At 40.6% G+C, this 18,843-nt stretch overlaps 1 protein-coding gene across 1 annotated transcript in view; it reads right to left on the reverse strand.

Moving 5' to 3' along the window:
* The window catches only part of tecpr2 (tectonin beta-propeller repeat containing 2), a 139,850-nt gene that overhangs the window by 87,973 nt on the left and 33,034 nt on the right, over window positions 1–18,843 (reverse strand). The window contains exons 5-7 of the mRNA XM_070879345.1: window positions 18,292–18,449; window positions 13,042–13,360; window positions 4,443–4,575 (exon numbers count right to left, since the gene is read on the reverse strand). Of these exons, the coding sequence (XP_070735446.1) occupies window positions 4,443–4,575; window positions 13,042–13,360; window positions 18,292–18,449 (610 nt within the window). The remainder of the gene's footprint in view (window positions 1–4,442; window positions 4,576–13,041; window positions 13,361–18,291; window positions 18,450–18,843) is intronic.

The following is an 18,843-nucleotide window of genomic DNA, read 5'->3' on the forward strand; positions in this document are numbered from 1 at the left end:
CTCCACATTTTTTTTTCTGCAGTTCTAGTCAGGTAGAACAGTTCTACTTTGGAACAGAATTTTTTCTTCAAAAGGGGGCGTGTCCGGCCACTGACACCTGATTTGAAAGTTTCCACAGTGAAAACGTACTCCAAACTAAAGTAGAATGGAGCAAGTGAAGATTTTTGTAGAACTGAAAAAACCTGTTCTACACATTAAAAAATCAGGCGCAGGTTACAAATTAGGCGCCCAGAACGAGGTGGGGGGGGGGAGGGGGGGGAAGGGAACTCATTAAATTCTACAATAAATCCTTATTTACACTTCTACAAATAAATCCAACCTGAATAAACATTTATAAATAAACCATCTTCCTACCTGTGTGAAAGTGCTTCAGGCACGGAGAATTCTGCAGGCATTCGTTCCCGCGGGGGGGGGGGGGGAAGGGAACAGCCGTTTCGTTCCCGCGGAGGGGGGGGAGGGGAGAGGAGGCGCCCGTTCTTTCCCGTGGGGGGGGGGGGAGGGGGGAAGGAGACAGTGAGAAGGCTGCAAGTGCTAATGTGCTTTTATTAAAAAAATGTTCAAAAATTAAACAGCTACAAAGAACTACAAAAATAGCCGAGTGCCAATGTTTTTTTCACACTGAGCATGCGCGAACGCTCCAACGCGCACGCGCAGCATTGCCGGCAGGAAAAAAAACTAATTTAAATAGTACCCGCCCCCTCCCACTTACAAAATTGGCGCGAGTGTAGGCTCCGCCCCCCTGGGCGCCGTGCCAGGCAGACTTGGAGCTGCAGAACGCTCCAGAATTGCGAGGTCTTTTTAGGCGCCGTTTTAGGCGCAAAAAATGGGCGCCCAGCTCGGAGGGGCGCCCGTTTTTTATCGTGTGGAAACTTGGGCCCTATATACCCGCCTTTGGTCTATAACCCTTAATACCTTTGGTTAACAAAAATCTATCAATCTCAGAATTAAAATTAACAATTGGCCTAGCATCAATTGCGGAAGAGAGTTTCAAACTTCTACCACCCTTTGTGTGTAGAAGTGTTTCGTAGCTTCACTGCTGAAAGGCCTGGCTTTAATTTCAAGGCTATGTCCCCTAAGTCCTAGATTCCCCAACCAGTGGAAACCAGGTTTCCTGTTCTTAAATCTTTTAAAAAGAAAAAAAGATTATACAAATACTGGAGAAACTCAAGAAAACTGAAGGGAAAAGAAATTAATGAACAAGAGCTGATTTACACCACGGGCCATTCAAATTTGCCTTCTTCCCTCAATCTCTTCTGTGGTTTTAAATGTAACTATAAGATGTGACTCTTTGGGCCACAGAGTTAGTAATCACCAATTTTACTCTCCTGAAATCAGGGGCATCACTTGTGTTCGGTAGTTTATGTGCACTGGGTTTTGGATCTTTACACCGAATTTGCTTGGATATCAATGTGAATTCAGCATCAAATTGTTAATGTAACAAGAGTATTATTGGTGTGAGAATAATCATTACAGAAGAAGGAAGAGCAGGTCAAGCAAGAGGTCTCAGATTTTAAAAAACGGTTAACAAAATTAGTTCAGTCAAAGCACGAGAGAAAAGTTTGACTGTTAGGAGATAACATATCTTTCCAAACTGACTTTAGAACATATTTTGGGAGAAGTAAACAATACTAATTCATGATAAATTAAATTAAAATGCACACACATTAAAAAACAAATGTTTGATACTTACACAAGTCATATGATTTGCATTCTATGAAAATGAAATTGGAAATCATCCAATGCAACAGCTTCATAGACTATCAATTTCAACCCATCACTGACTGCATGCACACACTTATCTCGCAACAATACACCTTCTGCAAATATACTATTCATTGGAAATTGGGTCAATCGGCTAACAGGAAAATATAGACACTAGGACATTCATTCCTCTTCCCATCACTAAGCTGGAAACATCAAATTCCAACTGGATCATATTTTTATTACTGTATTATTTTTGCATATATTGAAATATAGGCTTGAGCATTGGTGCAGCTTTTGTGAGAAAATGTTTTAAGAACCAGAATTTGCAGTGATTTTCATATGCACTCATTTACATTTGAAATTATGGATAAAACTAGGTGTAATATGCATTATAAAAGTCTCTGGATTTAGTAACAAATTTCCGTTTTTAACTTTTTATTTAATATTTTATGCAAAAACAAAAACAAATCAAAATAATCATACAAATCATAATAGTAATGAGTTAATGAAACAAAGATGAGAGGTTAAACAGAAATATAGACACAAGAGTTTAAACAGAGGTCCCACGTTCCTATTCTGGCACTATGAGAAATTAGAACGGCTGCCTAGTGGCCTGGCCAACATTCCTCCCTGAGCCAATACCACCAAAAAAACATTAACAGGTTATTTATCTCATTGCATTTGCGAATATTTTGCTGACATTAATGTACTTCAAAAAGGTACTTTGATGTTATAAGTGCAATTTAAATGATTATAATAATACAATTACAACCATCGCCTGAGTTAAACCACTGCTTTCAGCCCAATAGTGTAGCAACATGAGGGTGAATTTTACAAAAATGGATGTGTTGGGGTTGGGTGAGATGTAAAAAAACGCAAAAAATTAAAAACCTGACCTCAACCTGCCCACTTCTGAGTTTAATGGAGGCAAAACAAGGCGAGGACAACCAATCCAGAAGGGGTTTGGGCATTTAAATATTATACTGAGGCTGGGAGCCTCACATTTAACTTCCCTTACATGTTTAACCCTGACCTGCTTGATTTCCCAGGCCTTGGGAAACCCAGCTGCTCAAGGGAGACGAGGATAGCTTTGGGAAAAAAGGCAAGTGCCCTTACAGTACTATTTGTGGGCTAGGAGGAGCAGGAGTGCTTTGCCCCGGACCCCCAAGCTTACCTGCGTCCCTAGCATTGGACACTGCAAACAAATTACTTGGCTTAAAAGATCGTGGAACCTTGGGCAACTGCAATACGCCCAAGTCTCCTCAATCTTTTACGTCTATCCGTCAAACCCTATATCGGAATGAATCTCCTCCCGTAGAACTGGCCACGCCCCTGTCTCTCAAATGTAAGTATTCTTCAATTGCGCTTGTTCATGGGGTCTTTTGACACTGCGACCAAATTTTCAGGCAAAGCAGGAAACAAATAATTTTTCTAGTATTTTAATTGTAATTTTTCAACGTTTGTAAAAAAAAAATCTTCACCGAGATAGCCTCTGTACTTTCTGTTTCCTTTAATGCATTTTTTGCCATAAGTATAAGTCGCATTAAAAGTTGAAAAGCTTCCCCAATTGCAGGTTCTTATAAATGATGGTTAAATGAGTTAAAACTTAAATTTTAAAACTCAAAGAAAAATATACTGGTGTGGGTTTAGCATCTCCTTGGGCCTCGATTGTTTATGCTGATTTATGCCCATTTTAAGTTCCAGCATATTCAAATGAGATTGGGAGGAAACTTGGGTACATTTTCGGGTCCAACTTCCGTGATGTGCCCAAGGAGGAAAATCCAGGCCATATTAATTGCAAGTTATTTGGGTCATTCTTTAACATATCAGGAAAGTCATACCCAATGTTTCTCTTCTACACCATTTGGAAATGGCAGATGTTCATAGAGTTTCAGAAGATCAAGATAAATTAAAGTGGGGACATTAACAAATTTTCCTCAGAAAGGTTTTTTTCACAGTCAATGATTTTGTTGCTTACCAAAGTCCATTCTAATTTTCACGTCAAACACAATCCTTTAATGTGGAAATCAACATGGACTTTGATTATCACAGTAAATAAACACTTGAAGAAAAAAACATGTTGACATGACAGTTATTATCATGTGAAAACCTTTACGAATTTGGGAAACACAGCCATATAGGATTATATAGGGCTATACCAAATGAGAAAACTCATGATTTGGGTTACAAAAATCTTCAGCAATTTTTGGACAATTAGTAGATTGTGCAACAGATTTCTGATCTCACCCACCAACCCCCACCCGAAACAGTTTCAAACATATGTTTTTGCGCATTAAAAGGAACCAGAAATTAGGTCTCTCCTTTCCCTCTATCCCATTTTATCCTCTTCTCTACTGATGCGGTGAATTATGTTGGGTACAGTTCCATGGAAATCTGTAGCCTTCTGGTACTTACAACATGGTCACTCTTCATGCATTTGTCTCGACAGTGATTGTCATGAACCGTTTCAACTGCGATGGAGGTTGAGGGACAAATTCACAGATCCTGTCTTCACCAGATATCTAGACATTCTCCATGAAGGAATACTACTTTGCTCGATTCCTTCCCCCCTCCCCCACCCCCGAGACCTAGGCCAACTTCAATTCCCAAAAATCAGCAAACTAAGCAGAAACCAGGCATCCAATCTGGCATTTTTCCTGATCTGTATGACTCAGTAACATGCTGCATGGCGGATTTCCCCGCTTGAAATTATCTTTAAATGAAGCTACGATTCTTACCTTTTGTCATCAAACCTTCTGGCTTACTGGCAATCCGAATAATATCACGGTCATCAGTCAATATGAAAATCTCATCTTCTGTGCAGGAAACAGACACAATACCACTGAATCCTTCCAATCCACCAATCAGAGCCTGCAAATGTCATGTATTAAATATTAAAACATAAAATAGTCATTTGAATGACTTGTCTTTCATCAATTTAACCCTTTTGAGTACTAGAAAACATTTTTAGCTTGAAAAACACATTGGGCCTGAACTTGAGGCCCCTACGGGTGCGAAGGGTGTGTGCACGCACCAGTAGGAGCCGCGTAAGTTCCGGGCTTAGGTATGCGAAGTGCATGCACCTAAACCTAGAACTTGCGATCTGTCAAGAATACGCGTGACAGATTCACTGCATCCGAAAGTAAAGGGCCTCCGTGGGCGGAGAGTTGGGCGATTTGCCCAACGAATGTCCTTCAAATTCTTACAACTGAAAAAAACAGCATAAGGCCTGCTTTTATCAGCGCAAGACCTTTAAAATTCATAAAAATACATTAAAAAAACTAATTTAAACCTATTAAAATCCTGTTAAATAAGGTAAGTTGATTTTTAGACCCTTTAAAATATGTAATTTTTTTAAATTAAATTTTTGTTTTAAATAATTCATTAAATTCCATTTTTATTCATTTGAAATATGTGATTTTTTAAAAATGTATTTTCAGTGTGTGTGCTCTTGGGGATATACCCATTCATAATTATGGTGATTCCATATATACGGAACTCACATAAGTATGAATGGGGATCCCCCTGCTCTGATAAGTTGAGCCGGCCCACGTGATCCCAGTGATGCGTGAAACCCTTATGCTCCTGGGATATGTGTGCCTCGACGAAGGCCTTCACGTAGAGGCCCAGGACTGCAAGCCTCCAAACCTCCGGGACCACCAGGTACTTTCGTAGCGATTTTTGTGGTCGGAGGCATCCAGGGCCATTTAGTTTCATTATTTATTAACTTAATATTCAGCAGTAGAAATGTATCAGAAATTAACAAGTATCATTCAAAAACAAAGCAAAGAATATTCCCTAATTCGCTCTTGCTCTGTAAAATATCACCATCAGATTACAATAGTAGACAACTTTGTAAATATTCTACATCTCTTAAAATATGATGCTCTAAATGAACAATACAATAGAAGGCCCTGCAAGTTCTCTGCCTTTTGAATTTTTTGGCCGAAAATGCCCCACATGCATACAATTTAAAACAAACCCCCCAACTGGCTGACCAGTCAACTGAGGTCACCATTTTCATTGTTTAAGGCCAATAGCTATTTGGTTCCATGATGGCTTATGATGACCTATAAACTAAAATGGTCTAAACCCATTTTAAAAATAGGCACACTAAAGTAAAAGTCTTCTTGGGCTGCTGATTGAAATGAATCTCAGTTTTAATCCAGTTCATAGTGGGCATAAGCACAACACAAAACTGCTCCAAGTTTGCACCAGTGTGACCATTTTCCACATCTTGTCTCCTCTGAGCAACATTGGCAACTTCGCAACAAATTGTAAGTATTTTTGCACTGTGCTGTCACACCCAGTAATAAATTCCTAAATTATTTTTACTTAGGACCCTTAAAGCCATTACAGAAAAGCTTTACCCATCAATCTGAACTGAATATAGAAACATAGAAACATAGAAAATAGGTGCAGGAGTAGGCCATTCAGCCCTTCTAGCCTGCACCGCCATTCAATGAGTTCATGGCTGAACATTAAACTTCAGTACCCCCTTCCTGCTTTCTCGCCAATAGAAACATAGAAAATATGAACCCAAATCAGAAGAATGACAGGGCAGTGCTCCAACTTGGTAGTCCATTTAAGCCTTGAGTTTATGCATTTCTGACCCCACTCAGAGTTAGAGATGCCTCAAGCATCTCTAATTGTTTTTATAATAGGTTCTTAGAGGTTTCAAGAAATTATTCCAGTCTGTCCTTAAAGTCCTCTGCACTATTCAGTATACTGCTGAAATGGTCTGAAATTTACAAGAATGTGCTTAATTTATGCCTTAAACAATGAAAATGGTGATCCCAGTTGACTGGTCAGCCATTTGGCGGTTTTGTTTTTAACGAACCAAAGTAGATACATGACCCCCCCAAATTCTACTGCATCCAGTGGTCAGGCTAGCTCTCCAATACAGGTGTACCTATATATTTTTCTCTTTGTCAAAAAGATCAAATATTTTTTCTTTCAATCAGAAGTTCTTTTTCTCTCTCACTGTTTTCTTCAGCGTAGCTTTGTACTCGAATTTAAAAGCTATTTGATCATTGTTCATTTAGGTCATAACTGGCTTTTCTTTCAGTTTGTTTCCATTTACAAATCAGCTTTATCAAATTTGAGAGTTGAGCTGTTTTATCCCCTGTTCATTCATCTTTTTGGTTGTTATCTTAGCCAAGATCTTAACAGCTTCTTCAACTGAAGCATTTTGACAGAAACCACTTGTATCCTTTTCAACAAGAGCTTTAAGCTGCATCCTTTCCCATCCCTCTCTACACCAATTTTTCTCCTCCTCCCTTTTTCTGAAAGCATTCACTCCTTGCCAGGATATGATTCCATGGGTGCCAACATTTTTTAGTTATTTGTACAAGTGGTCACTGTTCTTGTGAATGCTTTGGGATTAGTGTTAGTAGAATATTTGACGGTGGGGTTGGCTTCACAGCGGGGGTTCTCAGATGGCAATCAGTAATAGAATCCTAGCCTACTTCCCTTTCCCCAACATGGATCTTGAAACCCATTGTGGTATTCCATGCTTAGATCCATAACTTGACAGAGACTGGAAATCAAGCTGCCTAGCTTATTTTCTAATGACACACTAATGTAATCTACTTTTTTTGTTTAATACTGAAAGTTGATTTAAATATTTTGTAGTGGTAGAAAAAGAATGCATTACAAAATAAGGTATTTGACACAATCTCATAGCATCACTTGAAGAGGAGCAGGAAAGTTCTGCCAGTGTCCCCTGACCAATACCACCAAAACAGATGAACTGGTCATAGAATCATAGACGTTTAAGGCACAGAAAAAGAACTATCCAGCCTAATCCCACTTTCCACCTCTTAGTCCATAGCCACTTTAGGTTACGGCACTTCAAGTGTATCCAAGTACTTATTAAATGCGATTAGAGTTTCTACCTTTACCATCCCTTCAGGCAGTGAATTCCAGACATTCACCATCCCCTGGGTCAATAAAGTTCTCCTGCACTCACCTCGAATCTTTCTGCCAATTACTTTTAACCTCCTGGTTGTTGACCCCTCTGCTAAGGGAAATAGGTCCTTCCTATCCACTCTATCTAGGACCCTCATAATTTTATTCACCTCAATTAAGTCTCCCCTCAGCCTCCTCTGTCCGAAGAAAATAACCTCAACCTATCCAATCTTTCCTCATAGTTAAATTTTCCAGTCCAGACAATATCCTCATAAATCTCCTCTGTACCCTCTTTAGTGCAATCACATCTTTCCTGAAATTGGGTGACCAGAACTGTATACAGTACTCTAGCTGTGGCCTAACTAGTGTTTTATAGTGTTTTCAAGCATAACCTCCCTGCTCTTATATTCTATGCCTCAGCCAATAAAGGAAAGTATCTCATATGTCTTCTTAACCATCTTATCTACTTGTCCTGCTACCTTCAGGGATCTGTGGACATGCACTTCAAGGTCCCTCTGTTCCTCTACACTTCTCTGTAGCCTACCATTTATTCCTAGTTAGCCCTCCCCAAATGCGTTACCTCACACTTCTCCAGATTGAATTCCATTTGCCACTTTCCTGTGCACCTGACCAGTCCATTGATATCTTCCTGCAGTCTACAGCTTTCTTCCTCACTATCAACCATATGGCCAATTTTTGTATCATCTGCAAACTTCTTAATCATGTCCCCTACATTGAAGTGTAAATCATTAATATATAACACAAAAAAGCAAGGGACCGAGTATCGAGCTCTACAGAACCCCACTGGAAACAGCTTTCCAGTCACAAAAACACCAGTCGATCAATACCCTTTCCTTCTTGCTACTGAGCCAATTTTGGATCCAGCTTAGTCCCTTGGATCCAGTGGGTTTTTACTTTTCTGGTCATGTTATCACTTTCCTATTTGGAGGACCATACTGTGTACACACTGGTTGCCATTTCTGCCAACGTAACAATAACTACACTTCAAAAGTAAATAATTGGCTGCAAAGTGCTTTTGAGCAGACAAAAGAAATGAAAACCATACAAATGAAAGTTTTTTAATTTTCGATTTTGAATGCCACCTGGTGGCAGCATGTCGACAACTACAAGCAAATACAATTGTCCTATTACAAAATATTTACTTTGCGTTTTACCATTATGAATGGTCACATAAAATTGCGACACAGGAGGTAATCTTAATGGGGCAGAAAGTGTGGAACATATGCAAGATCTGAAATATATTGCTAGTCAGTCAACCTCCCTTGGCTCTGCATATGGGAGTCAAGATCAAGCATGGTCTTCAGGTGAAATGGGGGTTAGAGGGCTGGGGATAATTGGATTAGGGAGTGCAGATATAATCTGAGACACAATTTTAAAAATCATATATTCTGTCCTTATTTTTATATTCCATTATAAATTCCCGTTGACATTTATAATGGGAACTACCTTTGTAAACTTGGCACATTAATTATTACCTCCTACGGTGTCTACATTGGCAGGAGGGTTTAATCACAGTGTGGCGAGTTTACATAAGCAATTCTTCATAATAAATGGAGACATAGGAATTTATAATGGCAAAAAGGTTGACAGGGCGAGGGCAGACATAAGATTTTAATACATCAAAATTATATCCTTTTTGTGTAATGTAGCAAGATTTCCAATTTAATGATCAAAACTTCACTTGATCATAGATCACTGTCACCTTCTGTACTACAGAACAAAGCTGAAGGGAGGAGAGCCCTGGATCTGTGCCTGCCAATAATGTGGAGAAATGTCTGCTTTTTTCCTGCAATAGTTTTAGCATTTTTTTAAAATTAAGATGTTGAAGTAATAAACAACTTTAACCATCTTTTTGAAGTCTGTTAGTTTACCTAGTCATTTTTTTGAAAATGCTTCCAAAACAAAATAAATCATTTGAATATACCTTTATAAAAATCACTAGCTTCTGTAGAAGAGATCTTATTTGAAATGAATCTGCATTTTTACAGTACTTTCACCAGCAACTATGTTTGCATGCTTCCACATACTCTTATAGTTGACCAGGAGGAAGTCAGAATTCTAGAAACGCATCAGAAAAGAGGAATAACCTCTTACAGTCAACCAGTGTTCCTTTTTCCAGGCAGATATAACTATTCAATGAAGTTTATACCATAACAAGATTACTAGTGCAGTTAAATTTGTTTGTCACACAAGCCAGATAGCAATTTATTACAAACAGGAGTTCAATTAGCAGAAACAAAACAGGAAGATAGCGAATTCTTCTTGAAATTGTAGACGGGGGTAGGGGGGTGGTGCTAAAGAGAAACACTCTATACTGTGGGCCCAAAACTGGCCGATGCATAAGGTCCGCCCATTTCTCGGCGGTGCGTCGTTTCAAACCGATAGCATACCGCCAAGACTGAAGAGGACAAAATGTGTCAATTTTTTCGGCGTTATGTCACCGGTATGCTAGCAGTCTGCAGTGTGCGGTATGTAACCTAGTAGTCGATCCAAATTGACTTTCTCTTCGATGTACGGTGCGGTACTGAACTGCGCATGCGCAATTTCTTTTTCCTGTTTTTTTACAGAAGCGTTTTACCCGCGATTTCGGGGATCAGGGGTCACTCGCGCACACGCATTGACTTGAAGAGGAGGATGAGAGAGTGAGAAGGAGCAGCAAGCTAGTCGACGGGCAGTTACTTTAAAAACACATTGTAGAGTTAAAAAATATTCCGCACAGCTAATAATTCTATAGTTTGAAGAATAAGACATATGTAACAAACCAAAAATCATAACAGAAATATTATAGGAGGGTTAAAAAAAATCAAAGCGCAAGACATCGAAAGGGACGGGAGGTTGAGGACGCCTGCCTTCGACGAGATGGAGCTACCTGCCCTTCTCGAGCATATAACAGAGAGGTACTCCGAGCTAACGAAGGGTGGTCGTGGAAAGACTCCCCCCCCCCCACCCCCCCAAGGAGTACAACAGGATATGGGATGAGATCGGGAAGGCTGTGTCTTCCAAAAGTCCCATGGTATGCATCGGGGAAAGGTGCCGTAAGAGATGGAACGACCTGGGGAGAGTAGCAAAAGTAATGATTTTATTTATGCACCTCCCATGTAAATGTAGGTTCATGTCACACGGATGATGTTATTTACCTTAAGGTTACAACGATGTATTCGTGTTTTCAGGCAATGACAAGAGGATCAATGCAATGTTTTTTGTGTGTGTGTGTGTGTGTGTGTGTGTGAGAGAGAGAGAGACCCTGTGTGTCTGCAATGTTAACTGGATTGAAGATTTTTACTTTGATTTACTTTACTTTCTGCAGAAGAAGACATCTGCAATAGCAGCCGATCAGCGGGGTACGGGGGGGAAGACCCACAACCCAGGAGCCTCTGACTGACATCAAGATTCGTGCCCCGTCCCTGGTTGGGGATAGCAACCGCGCCACCACCGGCATTGGAGCTGACCCACTCACACAAGATGATAAGTTGAATAAAATGCAGTCTGTGTTGAGGTCCTCTCATGTCATGTCCCCTGGTGCCAAGCTTTTTAAAATGTTGTTTTGTACTTCCAGACTTGGATGATTCAGACCACACCAACACAGACGACAGACCCACTGCCTCCACCTCTGGTGTCATCCAGCCCTCTCCCGACTTCACCGCTTGAAGAGATGAGGAAGACGAAGAGGAATAGAAAGAGGAAGAGCCACTGATCCTGCAGCCAGTGGAGGTGGAAGTGGGGGTGAAGATGGAGGAGGATACACCAGCTTCATGTGGGACAGCTGGAACATCCTCCACCACGGAGTCTATATTCAGGGATTTCCCCATGACTCCTCTGATTCTGCAGGACCAAGCTGTGCACAGCAAGGCACCCCCAGTTTTGCAGCGCCTTTGCCGCAGCGACCGAGGTTGGTGCAGCAAAGGTCTGTTGCTGTAGGCGTGTACCAGGATATAGTACCAGCGTCGACATGTCAAGAGCTGCTCAAGGCCATGACTACGATAGCCACAAATATCACGGCTCTATCAGAGCGGCGGTCGGAGGATATGTCGCGTATGATCACAGTGATGGAGCAAACTGCCGATGCCGTTGAAGCCATGCGGCAATCGACGTGATTGGGACATGGCACGGAACCCCCTCCACCGCCGTGCCATAGTAGTCAGGTCGACAGCACCCGAGGATGGGGAGCTGACATCATCTTTCAGCCCTGAAGTCGTGCCTTCCAAATTAGAGCTTCTCCTGAGGCCCCATTTATTGCACCTGTAATATCTGACCCCCAATGACAGCAACAGCACGTGTGGTGCAATGCTGCACGCCGGCTTGGTACCAGCACGGGGAGGTCCAGGCTCAGGGGCACTGGGAAAGGGAAGGGCGGGAGTAAGAAAGTAGCACGCGGTCGAGGACAGTAAAAGGTCTTTTTGTTGTACTTGTTCATTGAATAATTGATTTGCGAAAGTTTGTTAAAGTTGTCGTTAAAGTTGTCACAGTTGTTTTATAGTTATAAGTTTGACAAAGTTTTCAAATTGTTGTATATTTTTGAGATTTTTACATAAATGTTTTAACACAGCTCTATAACTCTGTTCAATAAATCTTCTCACATCTGGTTCCTCCATTAGACAGGTTGTCAGCAATACAGGCTGAGATAGTACAGGCCCCATTCTTTTTAAATCTCCACAAAATTTTTTTTGATGAAAAAAAAACTAAAATGCCTTCTATCTTAATAAGTTACTCAGTAACAATAAAAATACCTTTTCCACTCTAAATTGATCAGTACAATCACTGTTCGCCTCAGAAATACAGAGGTGCTGCTTTAGCTGACAGTTCCCGATTTCCAAAATGGCAGCTCCGTGCACTCCGCCCATTTCGCCCAATTAACATCGTGTAAAACCACCTTTTCCAGGATGGTATGCAGCTCCGGCGGTATGTCGGCGGTATGCGATGAAAATCGGACTTTATGAGCGGTATGCGGGCGTTCCTGCACGGCGGACGGTGTGCATACCACTCAGCGGTATGTCAATGATGAATATTCCGCCGAGCGGTATGTCAGTCTTTTTTGACCAAAATCGCACTTTTGGGCGGTACATCGACCAATTCCGACCCTGAAAATTCTCTGCGCAGTATTCTCCATGAACGCAGAATTAATGCTAATTAGTTTAGTAATCGTACTTTCTAGAACTACAAAGAACAGCCTGTATTACATCGTGTCGTCACAAACAAAAAGCTGCATAAAATATCAACTTGGAATCATGTTTAAAGTCCTCAATTAGTTCCCAACAAGCATTATGTTGCCTTAAAATTCATATTTACAGCCACACAGAATGAGAATTAATCAAGGAACACTAATCACTACTGAGCAACTTATCATTCATGCTACAGCACGACAGAAATGCAGCTACCTAGATTATACCAGCTTTGCCTTTTGCATACCTGGTGGACTGCATCCATCAAATAAATACTAGTCTCATTCCAGCTTAGCACCCATCCATCATGTAGGAAGCAATTCAACAGCCCAAGGTTTCTCTCAGTTGGCTTAATAACATCTTTGCTTCCAGTTGCCGAACTTGCTCGAGGAAACAGTTCAAATGGCTTCACTCCACTTGCAAATACGTCTTTTAAAATGAGAGTTGACTGAACAGCCCCTTGTATATCTGATTTCCATAGCCGAAGTCCAGGTCTTGAAGCATACAAATTCACATCGGTTTGTTTACAGAGGCCTGGTATGAAACAGGCTCCAAATCTGCCAGCACTAGAGACATGGGATTAAAAGATATTTCAGACTATTGTTTTCCTGAGTATAAAATGAAGCTTCTATCAAATCAAAATCTACCATATAAAATGTTACATAATATAGTTTCATGATTAAATGTACAACTAATTTTTACTATTAATACTCACAATATTTGCTCTTTAGCAAGAAATGTTGCATTCTGTATCAATGATAATTGATTGAGAAAACAATACATTTTTTGATAGTCACTTTCAAACTTCTGATAGTGACTATGAGCTGCACACTATCAGGCAATTAATATCTAGAGCTTGGATAGCTCAAATTGTGACTTGGGAGATTTTCAGTACGGGTATAGTGGTCAAAACACCTTCGGAGATGCAAAGTCCATTTCAAGTGGCTTTGGGAAATATTAATGCACCCTCCAAACATTTATAAGTACTGAATCAACTAGATCATTCACCACTTTACTGTAGAAATGCAATTTAAAAAATATACCCTACAAGTAAAGAAAAACACACACACATACACTAGCCATGGCAATGCACACGGTGAGTCAGAAGTTATGCTGTTGTAATGCAGCGGAGGAATGTGACATGGGAGGAATTCAGAGGAACCGGAGTTGGAACTGGCAACTAATCAAGGTAGACAAGTCCCCTGGTCCTGATGAAATGCATCCCAGGGTATTAAAAGAGATGGCGGAAGTTATAGCAGATGCATTCGTTACAATCTACCAAAAGTCTCTGGACTCTGGGGAGGTACCAGCGGATTGGAAAGCAGCTAATGTAATGCCTCGGTTTAAAAAAGGGGCAGACAAAAGGCAGGTAACTATAGGCCGGTTAGTTTAACATCTGTAGTGGGAAAAATGCTTGAAACTATCATTAAGGAAGAAATAGCGGGACATCTAGATAGGAATAGTGCAATCAAGCAGACGCAACATGGATTCATGAAGGGGAAATCATGTTTAACTAATTTACTGGAATTCTTTGAGGATATAACGAGCATAGTGGATAGAGGTGTACCGATGGATGTGGTGTATTTAGATTTCCAAAAGGCATTTGATAAAGTGCCACACAAAAGGTTACTGCAGAAGATAAAGGTATGCGGAGTCAGAGGAAATGTATTAGCATGGATAGAGAATTGGCTGGCGAACAGAAAGCAGAGAGTCGGGATAAATGGGTCCTTTTCGGGTTGGAAATCGGTGGTTAGTAGTGTGCCACAGGGATCGGTGCTGGGACCACAACTGTTTACAATATACATAGATGACCTGGAAGAGGGGACAGAGTGTAGTGTAACAAAATTTGCAGATGACATAAAGATTAGTGGGAAAGCGGGTTGTGTAGAGGACACAGAAAGGCTGCAAAGAGATTTAGATAGGTTAAGTGAATGGGCTAAGGTTTGGCAGATGGAATACAATGTCGGAAAGTGTGAGGTCATCCACCTTGGGAAAAAATACAGTAAAAGGGAATATTATTTGAATGGGGAGAAATTACAACATGCTGCGGTGCAGAGGGACCTGGGGGTCCTTGTGCATGAATCCCAAAAAGTTAGTTTGCAGGTGCAGCAGATAATCAGGAAGGCGAATGGAATGTTGGCCTTCATTGCGAGAGGGATGGAGTACAAAAGCAGGGAGGTCCTTCTGCAACTGTATAGGGTATTGGTGAGGCTGCACCTGGAGTACTGTGTGCAGTTTTGGTCACCTTACTTAAGGAAGGATATACTAGCTTTGGAGGGGGTACAGAGACGATTCACGAGGCTGATTCCGGAGATGAGGGGGTTACCTTATGATGATAGATTGAGTAGACTGGGTCTTTACTCGTTGGAGTTCAGAAGGATGAGGGGTGATCTTATAGAAACATTTAAAATAATGAAAGGGATAGACAAGATAGAGGCAGAGAGGTTGTTTCCACTGGTCGGGGAGACTAGAACTAGGGGGCACAACTTCAAAATACGGGGGAGCCAATTTAAAACCGAGTTGAGAAGGAATTTCTTCTCCCAGAGGGTTGTGAATCTGTGGAATTCTCTGCCCAAAGAAGCAGTTGAGGCTAGCTCATTGAATGTATTCAAGTCACAGATAGATAGATTTTTAACCAATAAGGGAATTAAGGGTTACGGGGAGCGGGCGGGTAAGTGGAGCTGAGTCCATGGCCAGATCAGCCATGATCTTGTTGAATGGCGGAGCAGGCTCGAGGGGCTAGATGGCCTACTCCTGTTCCTAATTCTTATGTTCTTATGTACTGAGGGCTAGGTACAACAGAGTGGCAAGAATTGCAAGTATAACATTCCTTTCATCCAGAGTGAAATGAAACAGTATGAACAAAATATGCAGAGCTTCATTGCAAAATAAAAATACATAATTGGAAAAAAAAGTATTCTGCAGCAATAAGAGCAAGATTTCTGACTGACAATGGTGTGGATGCTGGCAGATTTGATGATGCAAGGAAGAAATGAGGAAGAATGAGCATATGACCTTGCAGCATGAAAAAAGTAGTGAGGGGCACAAAGCATGCATGCAGAGCACAAATGGAGATGAGGGGCAGAATCTTCATGCACGTGCAGATGAGGGAGAATGATTAGAAAAAGCCTAAGATAAAACATGGGAGTTGTAGTTGTAAGGCATGCATTGGGGTGTGCGACCCCCAAAATGTTCTGGAAAGAAGTTTGAAAGTGATTTTCTCAGGGTGTTTTCTGATTGATTCATATTTCCTGCGAATCAATAATGGATTTAAATTCTGCTCCCAACACACTGCTGGCACAGGGCAATTTGCACCACCAGTGCATGGAAGAGGCCTCCAAGTGTTTTCTGGGATCCCTTCATTAACATGTGGCAGATGCACTCCCATCGCAATTTGCAACATATGTGCATGGGTGGAATTGGATTTTCTGGGCAGAGCCTTAAAATTGCAAGGGCAACATCTTGAACCTGTATTTGCTCTCCCTGTTCTGGGGAAAGCACTTCCGGTTGGGTTATTGCTGAAAGTCTTATGGAAATAATCTAACAATAACACAGGGTTGGGAGGTGGAGGTAAACAAATGTGAAGACAGCTCTAGAAGTGATGTTAAGGGAAGCCCTGGAAATGAACCATTTTTGTATATGGATGGTCAGCCTCCTTAATGAGCTATGCTGACAGGTGACTGAGCAGGACAATGCAATTTCTGCAATTAAGAGATTGCCCTCCCAAATGAGGAAGAAATGCAACACTTTCAAGTTTGTTATTGTAAGTAAGTCTTAAGATGTACTTATATCTTTGCAGTGGTCCACTCAAACAGCTGCATTCAATACGGACTTATTTGGCAAATATCTCCTGTAAAGGAGGCAGCAGCATTAAAAAAATAGACATTAGTCATCTTTATCACCACAAGAAGTAGAGCAGTGCCAGTCCTGGAGATAGTTTGGAAGTCTTCTTGCAGTAAGCGACCAGATCTACTACAGGTACTGCCTTCTTGGTGAAACTTAATCTCCTGAGGCACAGCTCTTCTGACATTCCCAATAAACTGTGTTGGCCTGTAAACATGTCCTGGAATATATCCATTTGAGCGGCACTTCCATATAATACAGAAGCAATTGCCTCTGTTGCTGCTAGTAGAATTCCTCCTCAATCTCACAAAGAGCCAACAGAATATCCAATTGTATGCCATTATATGAGTGAACTTACCCATGTTAGGCAAGATAGCTGGATAGTTTGAGGTAGAGAAATAAAGTTCAGAAATAAATACCCCCAAATCAATAACCCACTCTAAATTAAAGAGAATGACCAACTTTACAAACTCTTGAAATAAAATCAAATATACTACCAAGATGGAGAACAAACTCAGGTTAAAAGGTCAAGAAGTAACAGTATCTCGTGGTTGTGCACTGGCACACCTGCTTCATGTTGTTATGGCATATACACCAGAATTTCCTGGATTCAACAGACACCTCCCCCAATGCATGCAGGTATAGTTTGTGCCACAAAGCAGCACAAGCCACTGCTGCCAGCACAGGCTCACCATAAAACCAATGAAAGGATATTGCATCCTAGGGGCTAATTCAGCTTTTTTTTCAACCTTGCAGATATCATCTACACCCTACATACATTTTTTTGTCCTTCAGGTGCAAGACTCAACAGCAGATATCCTGTGTCATTGCTTGCAGTAAATTGGATGGTATACTGTTTTAGGAGGACAGAAGCATTACAGCACAATACAAACATTTATGATGCTGTTAAAATGGAGCTGCATCTCTTTGGGTCATAAAATAACTGCAGAAGTATAAAAGGTTATTTAGGCTGGAGATCACAACATTTTCTTCATTTGTGGCAAGCCCAATTAAAAACCTGTAGGCATTCTGACTCTGGGAGGTTTTTTTCAGCAAAGTGTTTCTGTACACTGAAGATGACTGCCTTCATTTCTTTATACTTCTTTTAAAAAATTAATCCCTTGTGTTTTTCTCTCCTCAACTCTCCAAAAGGCAGGGACTTATGCAAGAGTAACGTTCCAGGGGAAGCTGCAGTCCTTGTCCATAGGGACTTTATGTACACGCCTGGATAGCAAAATGTCTGCAGGCTGTTCAAGTATAGGAGGCATTACAATTGACCCCAATCTTCTCCCCACAATTTCCAACAAGGTTCACTGGATGACAATCAGGAACTGAATTTTACCCCTCTATACTTTGGGGATACTAAAAATAACTATAGTTCCCTATTACAATCAGTAGAGTATGAACCTAGGATCTTTCTTAACTGTGTACAAAATGATTTGGCCATTGAGCTAGCAGGGTAACCTAGAATATTATTTTTAAAACAATTACAGCATTTTTTATACTTGTGATCCAGACATTATCACAAACATGGAAGCTTTAAGAAGCCTAAGTGCACAATGTTATGGTTTTGATAACCAAGAAGCCTTGAGCAATTTTACTTGATGTTCTGTATTACATTTGATTATTTATTTAAAAAACTTAGTGCGCTTACCTTTTTCTTGGCTGGGTTCCAACCCGTTTGATAATGTTTTGCTCAGTATAAATAAGAACAGAATGCAGGCAAGTTGAAACCAGCAGAACTTTTTGAGTATAGTCCAACTGTACTATAGGAGATGAATCTTCTAATATTACACGGGGACGACAAACACCCTGTAAGAAAACAGAATACAGCAGTTAAATAAATATACAGGACAGAAATCACATCCCAATTCAAGCAGTCTAATAAATGCATTTTCACTGATCCATGTCGTTCATCTTTCGATATCGAAGAGTACAGCCAGAATATCATCTTATCTTTTGCTCATTGCAGATGCTTATGAAATAACCATGAATTTTCACTTTACATGTTCAACTCTCCACGTGGAAATTTCACGAGTAGTATTACACCATGAAAACTGAAGAATCAATGTTAAAAATAAAGAAAAACATTTGAAAAGGGAAATAAAATTGAATGCACAAGATCCTATACAGTAACTTTCAGTAACTAAAACATCAAGTGCCCTAGAACTGAAAATTTTTATTGCAAGCTTCTTGTGAATAAGCT

This window comes from Pristiophorus japonicus, chromosome 4, assembly GCF_044704955.1.
Source record: "Pristiophorus japonicus isolate sPriJap1 chromosome 4, sPriJap1.hap1, whole genome shotgun sequence".
Lineage (NCBI taxonomy): Eukaryota > Metazoa > Chordata > Chondrichthyes > Pristiophoridae > Pristiophorus > Pristiophorus japonicus.